The sequence below is a fragment of the Chenopodium album genome, chromosome 2, assembly GCF_948465745.1.
Source record: "Chenopodium album chromosome 2, dcCheAlbu1.1, whole genome shotgun sequence".
Taxonomy (NCBI): domain Eukaryota; kingdom Viridiplantae; phylum Streptophyta; class Magnoliopsida; order Caryophyllales; family Amaranthaceae; genus Chenopodium; species Chenopodium album.
In genome coordinates, this window is record NC_137835.1 from 68,857,038 (window position 1) to 68,872,951 (window position 15,914).

The 15,914-nt window shown below is 34.4% G+C and overlaps 2 protein-coding genes across 2 annotated transcripts; both read right to left on the reverse strand.

The window, feature by feature from the left end:
- Nucleotides 1–1,511: 1,511 nt before the first annotated feature.
- LOC145574801 (receptor-like protein 6) lies at nt 1,512–4,601 on the reverse strand. Its single transcript, XM_081632664.1, has one exon. It carries the CDS (start codon nt 4,599–4,601, stop codon nt 1,512–1,514), a length of 3,090 nt encoding a protein of 1,029 aa, XP_081488790.1.
- Nucleotides 4,602–7,143: 2,542 nt separating this feature from the next.
- Nucleotides 7,144–15,326, reverse strand: LOC145586757 (putative inactive purple acid phosphatase 27). The gene is made up of 12 exons (XM_081643668.1): nt 14,861–15,326; nt 13,501–13,592; nt 13,222–13,291; nt 13,005–13,127; nt 12,813–12,905; nt 11,992–12,121; nt 10,420–10,501; nt 10,207–10,339; nt 8,878–9,083; nt 8,462–8,587; nt 7,811–8,120; nt 7,144–7,572 (listed from the first exon to the last, which is right to left on the reverse strand). Exons 1-12 carry the CDS (start codon nt 15,050–15,052, stop codon nt 7,267–7,269), a joined length of 1,863 nt encoding a protein of 620 aa, XP_081499794.1. The 5' UTR covers nt 15,053–15,326; the 3' UTR covers nt 7,144–7,266.
- Between the last annotated feature and the right edge of the window lie 588 nt (nt 15,327–15,914).

Genomic DNA, 15,914 nt, shown 5'->3' on the forward strand with positions numbered 1-15,914 from the left:
TTATCATGGTATCATGAGCTTTTGATCCATCTTTTCTTGCTTCCGCTACTACCATGGTTACACTATCAAAACCTTTTGTTGACGCCGACAAATGATGGTGACCATATCAAACTTTCTTCTCGGAAAGCTTCAAACCAAAATCACATTTTTCACTCAACTCTTTTTGGCACCCCGTATTTCATATACCAAGAGATGCCATTGATATATTTTTTTTTCTCCAAACCCCTTACATGGAGAAACAAACCTTTTTCGATATCCCGTAGTTTACCTACCATGTGTTACCATATACGAAATTCTCTCCAAAACCATTATGGAGAAACATAACATTCTGTTCTAAACCACCATCACCACCATTAATATTTTCTATCTCGCCTTCAATGGTGGTGAAGGATCGGAACCTCTATATTTTTTTCCCTCCCATTTGTTGCAAGCATACGCTAGCAAATTTTTATTTATTTTTAAATATTTACAATCAATGGTTCATGTGTTTAAAAACCGTGAAAAACACCCATTAAACAACTTCTTATTCTCTCTCTATATACTATCTTTTTACTTCTTCATGCAACTCCTCCAAAAAAAAAAAAAAAAAAAAAAAAACTCTCTTAACTCTCAATTTGGTACGTACACCTCTCAATTGAAGAAACACCAACATCTTGAAGTGGCAATCAACAATCAAGAAGAACATTCATTTTACAAGATTGTACTTTCCCTTTGGCCGTCCATCTTGCGGGGGCGTGTAAAGGATTTAATCAAATCATATTTATTGATATTGTTTATAGTTAGCAATCCCTTGATTTACTCTTTAGATTGATAGTCAAAGATATCCCTTATTCTTAGCTAATGTTCCTAGACAAGTACTCCAATGTATCTAGTCGTATTATATTGCTTACTCATGTACTATATATACTCATGGAATCACATCAATATAATTAAGCTTTCCAACATTCGCTTTTCTCATAACTCTATCAGCTACTAGCACCACTGCACCAGTATAAATGCATAAGATCGATTGAAACTGAAAACTCTTTCATCATGTATAATTTTCTCTTCAATATAACTATTTAAGACCAAAGATTTATATGGAAGATTAAGCAACGCTCTAATCTCATAGGTTGCTATCGTATTCATATAGCTAGCAAAATATTACATGATACTAGGATTATACATGAGAGTGATAAGACATAAGAAATATTTACAAGCTACTAGCAAACAAAACTATATAAAGCTCATACCATGCAAACTACTCTTTCATATTTAATTTTCTCTTCACTGTAATTTAAGTCCACAGATTTATATTCAAGATCAAATGAGAAATATATAAAACTCACATCATGCAAAACACTAGGGAAACCTCTATGAGCAATACTCTAGTCTCATAGGGTGCTATCTTATTCATATAGCTAGCAAAATATTTCATGACATAAGACTGGATAATACACAAGATAGACATAAGCAAAATATACTAGGTACTATGAAACAAAAAGGTATGAAGCCTTGCAACTACAACTTTTTCAATTTCTCCTGACCCTTTGTGTTGACCTCCTCACTCTTTTTTTCGGCCTCGCTGTCTTTCCAAAAGTCTCCATAAACCAATCATGATATCGATCAGCTACATATATCTTCCCAATGACATAGCCAATTATAAATCCACTTACACACCCCAAAGATCTGATGATCCAATCAATCAGATTAGTATCCTCTTCATCATTTGTTGCTTTTTGTGGAGGTGATGATGGAATGGAGTCTTTCTTGCATTTCTGAGACAATGGAGCTCCACACAATGCCAAGTTTCCAACAAAAAAACTATTGTCAAAAGTATTAAATTGTTCTCCTTCAGGTATTGGTCCAACTAGACGATTGTGTGATACATTGAAGACCTCAAGAAAGTTAAGCACTATCAACTCCCTAGGGATCACTCCTGAAAGCTTGTTTTGAGAAAGGTCTAAGGACTCGAGGTCTTTAATGTTGGCTAGAGAAGATGGGATACCACCAACAAGATTATTGTTGGATAGATTTAGTGCTTGAAGTCCTCTAAGATTTCCAATTATCATAGGGATTCTACCAGTAAACTTATTGCTTGAGAAATCAATCACTCGCAATACAGTCAATATCTTTGTGTAAAACGTTTCACTCCCCTTATTAGTAATAGTGACAACGTAATTGTATTTCTCACCATAGAACCCATAGTCATTATACCCAATCCTAAAATAAAACCTAAAAAAAGAGTTGGATGAGTTTGACAACTTTTCAGTTGAAACTGTCATTGCAACCAAACTTTGAAGATAACTAGATGGTAAGTTACCAGATAGATAATTACATGACAAGTCAAATATACGCAAGTGATGAAAATCATGCACCGTTGGACTAAGAAATGGAGTTGTTATCTTCCCATGGAAATGGTTATGCCTCATGACAAGAACTTGCAACTTGGGAAGGCTTCTTAACCACAATGGAAAAGTGTCATTAATACGATTTCTTCCTATGTCAAGTACCTCAAGCAAAGTACAATTGACTAAGGACTTCGGGAGCTTTCCCTCAAATCGATTTTTGCTTAAATTGATCATTTTTAAATTGCATGATTTTAGAAACATTTGAGGAATGGAACCACTAAATTTATTGCCTTGCATGTTTAATACTTGCAATGAATCACTAAGATGATGACTAATGCAACTTGGAATCTTGCCCATAAGATTGTTTTTAGATAAGTCAAGGTAAACCAAAGATGTAGCTTGACATATATTACTAGGAAGAACTCCGTCAAATTGATTGTTTGAGACTTGATAAACTTGTGTCGAGCTTGGAGGAGTTGGAAGTTGCCCTCTTAACTTGTTGTCATTGAGATCCAGCATTTGCAAATTATACCATGGGATGAAAACTAAAGGTTGTTCAAAACCCGTTAAAAGATTATTCGAAAGGTTCAAGATCAAGAGATTCTCTCTAGTTGTGTTTACAAACCATTGTGGAATATCACCTTTGATTTTGTTCCCTGAGAGAGATAATACTTTTAGCTCACCTTGAGAATGTAGGAACTCTGGGAATTCAGTCAAGTTGCATGAATCAAGATCTAGAATCTCTAACTGTAATAGAGATGAATTGGTGTTTAGATCTCGAGGAAAGGTTAAGCTAACACCAGTCAACATTAAATTACGGAGATTTGGGAGTTTCAAAAATGAATCAAATTTGGCAACTGAGTCCCTAAATGACAATAATAATGTGCTAAGATTCACAAGTTTAGAAATCCAGGGTGGGATTGGACCTTGAAACTGGTTACCATATAGCTCTAAGGTGTGTAATTGGGTTAGGTTTACAAACCAACTTGGTAGTGTGCCTGTTAACAAGTTTTTGCTAAGATCCAAAAAAGTGAGCCTAGTAGAGTTACACAAAGGTAAAATGTCATTGCCTAAATTCATTTGGCTAAGGCATAGCTGAGTGAGTGAGTTTAGCTTAGGCAACCAAGATTTCAATATTCTAGCATTCCCAACATTCGGCATGTCTGAAAGACTTAAGAAAGTAAGGCTCAATAAGTTCATGATAGAATCAGGAAGGTCATTGCTGAAATAATTGCGGGCTAGGTTTAGAACGGTGAGATTTGTCAAATTACCTATTGAAGATGGAATTTTTCCATAGAATTCACTTTCTTGCAAGTCCAATTCAGTCAAAGAAACAAGATTTCCAAGCGTTGCTGGCAACTCTCCTGAAAATTTTGTTCCATCAACGTATAATATACGAAGAGGACTGTTAGAATAAAATTCAGGAATATATCCTCCTAATTTAGGATTGAAAGTCAATGACACTACTTCAAGATTTGGTAAGTGGAAAATATTTGTTGGGAATTCACCCAACAAATTGCAGTAGTTCATTGAAATAACCTTTAAAGAAGTTTGGTATCTTAAGATGAGAGGTACCTTAGATGATATATCAACCCTATCTAGATAAAGATGGGTTAAACTACTCAAATTATAAACCAACTTCTTTAGACTCAAATCATTAAGTTTCAAATCTAACTCCTCATTGACAACCATAGGATTGCCATTAAAGGAAAGATCAAGAAGAGAAAGACAGGACAATGTCGAAATTGCTAATGGTATTTGGCCACTGAAAACTGACCTTGAGAGATTGAGATGTGTGAGCTTGTATAGACGACCAATGTCAGAGGGGATTTGAGAATAATTGAAGTTATTATAAGAAAGATCTAGCTCACGGAGATGACTAAGGCTGAAAAGGGTGGAATTGTGAGGGAAGGTGCCGTAAAGGCAACTACTACTTAGGTCGAGGCCAATGACATGACCCGTCTTCTCATTGCACTTGACACCATCCCACCTACAACAATCACCACTTATAGTTACATTTTCCAAATTATATGATTCATCATCCCATGATTTCACCTTTGGATATGCAAAAGCAACATGAGATGATTCAGGGCAATCAAGACTTAAGCTTTTCTTAAAATGAAGCAATGCAACCTTCTCATGATCATGGCACAATGGTTTCAATTGCTGCAAGGAAGGGAGATTAGAATTAGCAACTACTAGAAAATTGATAAAAGGTAGTGGAAAATTTATGATTACTAGAAGCATGTATTTTAAGCATCCGAAACCCATTGTGATAAAATTGTATATCTGATTTTGTGAGTGAGGAATTTTTTTTTTACTGGTACATAACAACAGAGATGAGAGTAGCTTTTATAGCCATAGACGGTCACTTGGTTGAATGTACATATGGTGATCATGATACTTGAAGCTAAGGATCAAAAGTCTACTAACGGGAAAGACGGGGCTTAGCATTTGTCAAAAAATTAAACAATGATGATGACTTCTTTTTAGAGATGACAATAGTACAAGTTGACATTTATTTACAAAGGAACTAGAATCATAAATACTCTAATCTTTTTTTGATTTCCACTAATATATATATTCAAAGAAAGTAACATCATTGACTAGGCTGCATCATTAGCTACTTTTGTTAAACATGCTTGTACATATTTCCCTCTGATTTAAAAATATAAACCTCAATCTTTCTGAAACAGTTTTTTCTATCCATATTTAAGGCAATAAAATTCCTTGTATATATCTAATCTCTTACAAAAGTTCGTTATGGGGTCAAACCTCTATGAGCCTCAACGTAGATCATCCCCGCTATTCTACTATAACTAGAGAGCAAAGATGATAGGTACTGCGATATTAGACATCTTTTGCTCTGAACTAGTCAACGTTGTTTCATAATAGTTTTCCAAAGGCCAAAAATTTCCACAATTTAAATTAGCTAGTAATAACATCTTCTGAATCATCAAAAGAGACAAACGTTTAGAATGGGGTGAAGAATTTTTTAGCAATGAATCCTAGTCAATGGACTAATATTGTCTAATCAGATATGATGTGTGTGGAATTTATTTTATTTTTCATTCATAGTCAACTTGTATGATGTGTATGGAATAATTTTGGCATCAATTCGTCAAGATAAATTGTTAGGAATAAGTTAAGACTATTCTAGTGCACGTATGAACGGAACTAAAACCATGGGTAGGCGGTAGCAAGCTCATCTCATAGAATATCATCTTATACATCAGCTAAATAATACACAATGCATAACTTTATATAATAAATAGAGTGGGGAGCTTGTAGCACACAACAATCTGCATTTAAAAATAAACAAAAAAAAAAAAAAAAAAAAAGGAAAATGTTTGATTAACAGCTGATGCTATCTCACTTATGCACAAAGCAAAAGCCGGTTGACTGCAGAGAATTCATTTAACCGGTTTTGAAAAACATCAAGCGTTCCATGGAAATAATTGGAGTTACTATACCTTAATCGGAACGAATTTTCAAGGCCAACTTTGGATCCAATTCCACCAAACTCTTTGAAAATTTATGGAGTCTCCAAAAAATCAAGCAAATATGCAAAGTATGATCTCAACTTGACTTAGATTTGTCAAGCAACAACTCCAGTCCTTGCCCGTCTTGCTGCTTCTTTACGAGTTTTGGATTTGAGTGAATAATTATAGTTTTCCAACGACCGGGAATTTCCACAATCCAAATTAGCTAACGTCTTTGACAATTATAAGAGACAAAGGTGAAGAATGGGGCAATTAATGACTATTTCAACAATGTCCAATCCTTGTCGATGAACAACTAGTGTTTAATCAAATAGGCAATGCAAAATGAATGATGTGTGTGGAATTTATGGTTTTATTCATTGACTAACGTACCAAGAAAAATTTGAAAATTTCATGGAAATTTCGATCAAGAAAAATTACAGTCATTACTCAATAGTGTAGTCAGCTTGAGCAATAGACCAAGTGATCAAAGATTGCTAAATTAAACTTTTTTTTTTAGCATTGCAACGTTGCTAATTGTACAATTTCCAAACAGCTACAGTAAAATCAAGAACGATTTCCCATAGAAGACCCCCGAGGCCAGTTTTACGTGTGTTTGCTGTGCAGGAAACCCTCGGCCTAGCATCATTTGGACCGAGTCAGCCTTCATCCACATCTTCGGACCTTCGGCAAGGTCCCATTGTTTTCACCCGAAACACATCAATTACATACTACTAAAAGCGAATCTAAAGGAACACTTGGCAACATATTATTAAAAAAATTCCCGCCAAAATTACTTTCTACAAAAATGGTTATTATATAAAAATAAAGATTGCGTTTAGATTATGACTTTTTTTATATATAAAATCTAAAATAAACTTCCTAAAATATCAGCTTGCACATTATAATTTATGTATAAATATTTTCTCTCACATGTTTTAATATATTTCATGCACTTTACCTGATGAATCGATTCATTAATTTTTATATAATTATATTATTATCATAATTATTCAACAACCGTGCAAATGCACGGGGTTTAACCTAGTATAAATATAAAAGGATATAGTACTAGTTTAAATTCTTAATAAACTTGGAATGCAAATCAAGTGACAAACTTGTAATTAATCATTTAACGAGTTTTTCCCTTGATTTGCATATTTCGTTTACTAGTATCAAAATTGACAAGGACCTTGCTCATATAAAAGCAAATTAATTTTTCACAGGTAGTGAGCCATCAAGAGAAAGAAGGTTATGAGTTTTTTAAAAACTTTTTTTTTTTATGTAACTGGTGTCTAAAAAATGCGCATTTGTGAAATCCAATTATATGAGTATATGACTATCAATATCCTTTAGGTATGCAATTAATTCTTCCTAGCTATACAAACAATAGTCCCTTTAAAATTTCTCAGTCATCAATTTTTTATATTGTATATATGTCAGTTTCTGAGAATTTAAGATGCCATGGAAGTTGATTCACAGCCATCAGGAACACAAGCCAAAACATCTCTATAATCTCTAGATATCGTAAAGGAATCATAGACATTGCCGTCTCTGCTCTTCTTGTACTCGAAAAGTAGAGATGAATGGTTGAATGAAGTTAACTTCACAAATCCGAAATCATAGTCCTTGTAGATACTCCAAGTAGTATTCACTTCACTGAATTCTGATAAGTGACTTCCTCCACCACCTGCAACGACGTGGATGGTTCCGTTTACAATGCCTGAGTAATGAGACTTCTCCGAGTTTACACATTGATTCTGCATCAATCAAGCAGGGGAGAAAAATCAGATAACTATAAAGGATATGTTACAAGAACAATAACAGTGCCATTGTGCCACCAACAGTAAATATTTATGAGATAAGGATTTACTTCTTCAGTTCTTCTCATCCAACAGTTAATATTTCTTTCAATTTTATATGTTCCATGATTAAACCTTTCAATCATAGTTGGGTAAAAGATATTCAATGTACATGTGAAGGATATAGAACCCATACCTGGTATATTGGGCACGACCTTTCATAGTTATGTACATGTCCATAAAATGCAATATCAACTTTGTACCTCTGCCATAGCTTTTGAAGGCTTTCTCTACCCATTGGCTCTTCAAACGAGCCCTGTAGCCCATACCATTTGTCCGATGAATAACCAAGAACACGATGAGCAGCAAAGATGAGCCAAGGTTGCTTCTGCCTATCTGCTGTTGAAAGGCAGTGCTCAATGAATTTGTACTGCTCAGTTCCCTCCCTCCAGTCATGCTCACTGTCTGCAATGCAGAAGCGGAACATTCCATAGTCTACCTTATACCTAATAAAATATCATCATGAGTTCGTGAAATTTATAGGAGAAATTATAATATGAAAAACATTTAACTGTCAGACTCAGTACTGAGCCGAATCTGGCATGAATAATTGTTACACTTGTAGCTAGCATTGTAGGTGTAATTCTACGCATGCATCATACTGAGTGCCTTGAACAAGCCAACTCATTACAGATTGGGTAGAGAGATGAAATCTTCTACTTTTTCAAATTGAATGCCGTTTTCCAAAGCTAGTAAGGTGCAGGTTTCAAGTTACATGATAGCATACTTTGTCATAGTTATAATGAAAGATGCTGAAGCTAAATTGGAAACTTGGATAAAAATTTACCAGAACTTATCCCTGTTCTCTGCTGGAACATAATACATGGTTTGTGTTGGCACACCACATTCTCCGCCTGAATCAGTTTTGCCATAGAATGATCCAGTATCTGGCCAATCACGTTCATGATTACCACTGAGAAAAAAAGACAATATGACATGTTAATTGAGGAAATGGTATGAAGATAGTGTAAATTCATGTAGTGTCCCTCAGAAATGTATGTCCGAGGTGATGCATCTCCACTAGCAAAGGTTTTATATTGATAACCCTTAATTACCATCTAATGATTATAGATATGTGTGGTAACCAAGTTAGGAAAACAAAAAAGTTTCTAAGGGTACATTAGCTTAATCTAAAAGGGAAGGAAATGCTGCGAGAAAGTGTAATAATGCAGACAACAACGCTGAAGAGAAGGGCTTAAAGACCTTGCAACCATGTACGGAACAGCTGATGCAATAGGTTCCACCTGAGAGGTGAATTGGTCCCATTGTGAGAGATATCCATTTGCATATGATAAATCTCCTATATGAAATACTATATCAAAGTTTTTTTTATCTTTGATGAGTTGGTCTGTAGTGTTGAGTGATCCTGGCTGATAGTTACTGTATTCATTCGATCCATCACGCTCTGCCTGAATTAGAAAGGAGACATAAAAAAATGTAATGCCTTCACAAATTTAATATTAAAAGCATAAAAAGTAAACAGAAATATTAACAAAAACGGGAAAAACAGCAAAACTTCAAGACTCGATTTTGATATGTTTCCTTGAGTAGCATTACAAAGCTGATAATTTCTTCAAGTGCTAAAAACAAGTAGCGATGAAGTATTGTACTCTATCCGTCTCTAAAAGTTCTTTCTATTTTGACTTTTTGTTGTGAGACAATCTGTCAGAGCATGAGAACTTTTAAAGATGGAGGGGAGCAGAACATTCTAATAATGCCACTCTTCTCATGACAGTAAGACTAAAAAATCTTTAAAATCTAATTGAAAAAAGACACTAAAAAAGATAGAGGACAAAAAAGCAGGTAGCACACACGAGCATGAATTGAGCCTATAGATTCATAGTGAAAAAACCATTTAGCTACAATTCTGTCACAACAAGTATTGTGTCAAAGTTCTCATCTGACATTAGTATATAATCAATCAAGGTCATCAAGATTACAGGAATCATGAATGCTACATGCAAAATTATTCTAATTTGAAAGTCACTGTATGCAAGCCCAGCTGCAAAATACTTTGCCTCCCTTAACAATGGAAATAACTGAATAAAAGAATGAATCAGGGTCATTAAGAATAAAGTCACTACGTAAGTGTAGAGTATGTTTACTTAAATCTTATTGACTTATTCACCTACGCAGCTATAACTAATACTTTGTATATCATAAAGGGAAGCCTATTTAGGGCAATAGGTAAAAGCATGGGATGGTGTGGGCGGGTGTTATGCAAATATATGTCAAACCATGAGTACATATGAACCACTTTTCCAAAAATATTTATTGGTTGAGAAAGATCACAAAAAAGAAAGCTGTTATAGATAACTTACTGTGAAGGCCTAGTTTAATTGAAATAGAGTACATAGCATTACTGTTTGAAGAACAGTGCTTTTGCTAAACCATTATGGATGTAATTTATTAAGTGAAATATAGCATTCAGCTGGACAGCTGATCATTAAAGCATAAAAATATGAGAACATACTGGGAGTATGAACTCCTTGGGAAGAAATCTATGTCCCATTTAGTGCAAAATGGACATACCTTCCCCATGTCGCCAAAAACTATAACACGTTGCAATGAGTCTTGCCCAGGAGAAGGAGGAGCTTTGAATGAATATGTCTTGCTCCAAACATATGAACCATTGGACAAGATATGGCCCATCCTGTACATGTATCTGAAGAATAATAGCCACAAGTATAAGGACCAAAGTCATGGATTAGATAATTATATCAAGTAAGATTCTTAGATGCTTACAGTTGATTTGGCCACAAATCCTTCAGGAAACTTGTATGTATAAAGCCAGGATGGCGCCAACCAACTGTCCTTGCAGGCGCACCTACAAGCAAGTTAAGTACAATAAGAAAAAAGTGTTGCCATTACAAGTGACACATAGGTTTATTGTTGAATTAAATAAAGGAAAAACTTAAACCATTTTAATCTAGGTTTGAGAATCACTAAGATCCAGATTGAAGTTTAAGGGAACTTGCAATATTGTACAATGTAAGCTTAGTGAATGCTCAGGATTTCTCCATTCAGAAGATGTCTAACAAACTTGGGAATTTGATCCTAAGGCTGTCGGGATTAAATTCAATAATGCTGCCTTCAGAGAATATTTGTAACTTGATAAGCAGTCCAGAATATGCTGCTAGAAGCAATAAGTTGATTCAATGGACAATAAACTGCAATCTTATGTGCAATTTAGTTCAGAGAGAAGCTATATCTGCTCATTCTTTGCAAATAGTCATTATGATGGGCACTCATGTGTACTCTGTTGAAAGCACTAAGCACCAACATTTATAGTGGTTCCCTTCAAGCACAACTCAGAAGCTGGTCAATCCATTTTGATATATGACCTCAAACCATTTCCTAGATAAGCTTGGTGTATAGTTATTTTTATCAGATTATAATCAATTTTGGAAAGAAAGTGAATCAAATTTCTTAGTAGGAAGTAAGAGAATAGAAAATGTTTTTTATGTGACGGATTATAAACCTTCAGAAATTAGCAAAGCAATTTATGTTGAAACTTTCCATCCGTGTCAAGATAAAAAATCATAGAAAGCAAGGAAATATGTGATCCTAAAGGTTAGTTAACCAGCTCAAACAACGTTTGAATCATGATCTGCCACCTCAGTGGTACAATCCATTTTGAACGGAAGCCTCCTCATCAATAAAAATCAATCATGAGCCCAATGTTATGGATAGTGTTTACACACATTACATGTTGCAGTCCTCAATATCAGAGCACACTGTATAATGCCGGTCACTTTTGAGGTAGTATAAAAAGTCCTTTAGAGAGTGCCAAGATAAGCATCTAATTTGGTCATTCACATCCAGTAAAAGGGACTTATAATGTATGGAGTTTTTCTTCTTGGGATTGATTTTTAAGAAACTGAAGAGGAGGGGGGGGGGGGGGGGGGGGGGCAGCAGGAGATAGAAAGAGGAAAGAAGCAGGTAGAAGAAAGTTGGGAGGGAGAGGGAAACAGCCAAACAGGTAGACAGAACAAGGAAACATTCCTTGGTGAGGCATTACAAGGTTCATTTAAGTGCAAAGATCAAATATTCAATTTGAAGGCAATGAAGTTCATCTAAGTCATGCTTCTTGATAAGAAGTTAAGATGCTCATTTCCAGATCGTAAGAAGGGAGGAAAGAGGATGTTTGTACAGTTAGATAATAATTGGGTCTGAAATCTAAACAAAGAATAGAGTCATGGAGCTGTGCACTTGAAAGTAAACTGACACTTATGATTATCAGAATCACAACATGACAGTAGTTCAGCAATTAAACCTTTTTTTTGTTTTTTTGAGGAATCAGCAATTAAACCTTACCACATAAGGTGTTGCGCGTATATGTCAATGTTCCAGCTGGTGCTCGCTTTGGACTTGAGTCTAGAGGGCCCCACTGGACAAAAGGAACAGCCTCATCTATATTGTATCCACTTGTCCAGGTTACAGTCATCTGCAGCACAAAGATAGTATATACTTGTATTTATACATGAGACATTCACATCCAGAAAGAAAGTTCATTTCTCAATTCAACTAAAAAGAATGTAATGTGCTGGTGATGTTAATGCATTGCAACCAAACACCACTTTATATAAACGGCAAATATGACCTCAAATAGAACAACAACAAAGACTTAGTCCCAAAATGATTTAGGTCGGCTAACTGAATTGTCATAAGGAACTGTATGATATACAGAAAGGGACATAACAAGATAACCAGAGTAACCCCAAATAACAGTAAAAAATCACAGCTGTTTAAATGAAAGTCAGCAAGTCAACCAAAGTGCTGTATCATATTGCCTAGAGAAAAGAAAGAATAAGATCATACCCTCCATCACAATAAAATTGTTAACCCCTACGAGTAGTTTTCAAATTGTGTGAATGTTTGCTTTCCATAAGTCTGTTTATTAACCATTAATTTACAATTTTTTGTAATAGAATCATTATACTTGAGGCCTTGAGGGGCAGCCAATTTGTACTGGTACCTTACAATGTTGGCATAATTAATGCTTTAAATATCCCAACTCTATTTTTAGAAGCTGTTAAATAAAGAAACACCTAAAATGGAATGAGATGACTATTCTGGAAAATTGCAATGCTTAAGAATAATTGTTACACTGTGGCTTATGAGGACAACAGACTTACCTCATCCCATGACTTCCCTATAGCAAGACGTGGATAAAGTGGTGCTTTAGGGTTTGCAAATGTTACAGAATTTGAAACTGCCACCAGTTTGGGCTGCAGAGAAAAAGTATATCAGAGGCACACTGATGAAGTGATACACAATAATGAGAACAGTAATTATTATAGATATCCAAATAAAGTAATTCCACTTACATTGGACAAGCCGCCTGAAAACAAAGCAAATGAGAAATCAGCACGTTGATTGATCAGCTGGAAACGCAGATTGGCTTTTCCATTGTTTGTGTAATCTGAGTTGGAGGTGTTTGCAAACATGTACTGAAATAATACATTTAGTTCATAGCCAATCCAAGTGTGTTCGTGAAGAAAATACATTTAGTTGAACAAAACAGCTTCTTTGCAGTATATTTACCTTTATTGGTGCTGAGCATAAATATGGTTTTTGATCTTTCAAATCAGTTTCTGAATAACAGGTTGATGAGCTTCAGAAGCAAGTAAGTTGTTAATTAGGATATTGTCCTTAAATTAAACAGCTTTGACCAAAAAAGTAAAAACTCGGTAGTGTATCAACAAAATTGAGGACATCATTCATGAGATGTGGCCAGAGTAAAGAAGAAATCATGCTGAAAACCGATAGTTTAACAAACATAACCAACAATATAGTCAGTATAAAGGCAGCAAGAGAGCATACTTGAACTTTGCAGGAGAGAAAACTCCAATCCAATCATCTGAAGACGGGTTTGGGGCCTGAAGGGTTACGTCCACCCATTCAGTGTCTTCACCCTACAATCAATAAACATATAACTAATTAATTTATGGCACATGAAACTAAACTGATGGAACCACTTCATAGCTTGAGAAGCTTATAGACTGATAAGTCTCAAAGTCCAACATTTTCACAAGTTTTAGGTCTCCTTTATTTCTTTCTCAATCTATAACTATAATTTCCAAATGTCCATGCATCGTCCATGAAATCTAAGCTTGGTAATGGATAATGCAATACAGGGCAGTCAATTTCTGAATGATGCAAATATATTAGATTCATTGTCATGCACTTTATAACACTTGATCACCTCTATGATAGCAGCACTATTGTTCTTTTCAATGAGCAAATTTTGTTTTAGGATATATTATTTCCTACAGCTTAGATAGTATTCGAGCAAAAACAACTGTTCTCTGATAATGGCAATTCTTTATTCAATGCCACTATTTAACACCATTCAAACAATACTTCTATTATGGGATAAATCCAAAATAATCATAAAGTGAGAGTAATTCGACAAGATAGGTGAAACTTGGAATAAATCTAGTCAAATTTTCTTAACCATTGCTAGCTTGATCTGACTCTTCATTTTACCTACAGATACAGTGTTAGATTGTAGACACTAGCACATGCTTTTTCTTTTGTTTTTTTTTTATCTCCTATGTGGTCGCGACTGCAGTAACAGTCACAGAACCACTTTTGTGAGCAATGCAGATGGTTTGCAGCCTAATTTATTGGTCATGGTAAACTCTAAACCTTTATATTGTGATCATGATGCGGTGAAGCAGCCAAGATTTAATATGTTTTAGTAATATAAACACTTGACACAAAGTTTGATACTGGGACACATAGTTACTTGACACAAAGTTTGATACTGGGACACATAGTTACACAAGAACCGAGTTCAGATAACAAATATGAAATATCTATAATCCCAATGGAATAGTTCATCTGTGAGCCAAGTCAGCAAAATGCAGCCACATAGGGTTTGCTTAACAACTTTTGAAGGTAGTTTAGACAATTCAGCCAAAGTAAACAGCATAAATAAAGTACTTTAGTCTCTATAATCATTCAATTACAGGATGTCTTAGTTTTCATTATTCCACTTTATTAGTCTTATAATATAATCAATAGAAAAATTAATAACAAAGTTGTCAACTTTAAACCGTTTATTTTAAAAGAGACGATAATCTTTCACTAAAATTAACCATATGATTCATACTCCACATCAATATATCTCAAAAATTTAATTAAAAAAAAAAGTATAATTAAAATATTAAAATAGTACCTTTAAACCCAGAAGAATCGGAGCAGCATTAATGGAGGCATGTGGATTAATAGCAAGAATAGTACTCAAAATATTAATTTTTGAAAGTGGTTGTTCACCAGATTCGGGTCTATGACCGGATCCAAGATAAACCCATGAATTCAAAATTATGAAAAGCTTCAAAATTAAAATACCCATCTTCATTTTTAACATTGAAATTGAGTTAGGTGCTAATTGAGAATTGGGGTTATATAATATAATAATACTCCGTAGTATTCATTAGTTGAATTTATTACTCTTATTTTTATAGAAATATATCTTTTATTTTATTTGACAGAGGATTAAATATATCTGAGATTAGAATTCTTTTGGTGATGACTGATGAGATAGAATTTGACTAAGAATCAAATAATCAATTTTCAGTTAAACTTTCATGAGCAGATAAACTTGCTTTTTTATTTTATTTTATTTTATTTTATTTTTTGAGGTGGGCTTTTCTTCTTTTATAGTGCTTTTAATTTTTATTAGAGTTCTTCCTTTGGGGAAAAGGGTAGAAATCGATAAATGTGATCTCATTATTAAAATTTGATACTCTATTTCACTTGATCATCTCTATGATATTAACACTATTGCTCTTTTTTTTTTTTTTTTTAAACACTATTGCTCTTTTCAATCAGTAAATTTGTTTTTGGCCTTTAGGGTATTATATAATTGTATTTCCTACGGCTTACAAAAGTAGTTCAGACAAAAACAAGAATTCTATGATAACGGTAATTCTTTATTCAATGCTACTATATAACAGTAATAACACCATTCAAAGAATACCTCATCCAGATCATGGATCGATCCTAAATAGTCATAAAGTGAGAATAATTTGACAAGACATGTTAAACTTGAAATAGTTTTTGTCAAATTCCCTCATTGATTTCTACCAGTGTTAAGTCCTAGACACTAGCACATGGTTCTAATCTCAAATGTGGTCTCAAATGCAGTAACAGTCACAGAACCATTGAACCAATTTTGTGGGCAATGGAGATGGTTTCCGGCTTAATAAATTTGTCACAGTTAGCTCATT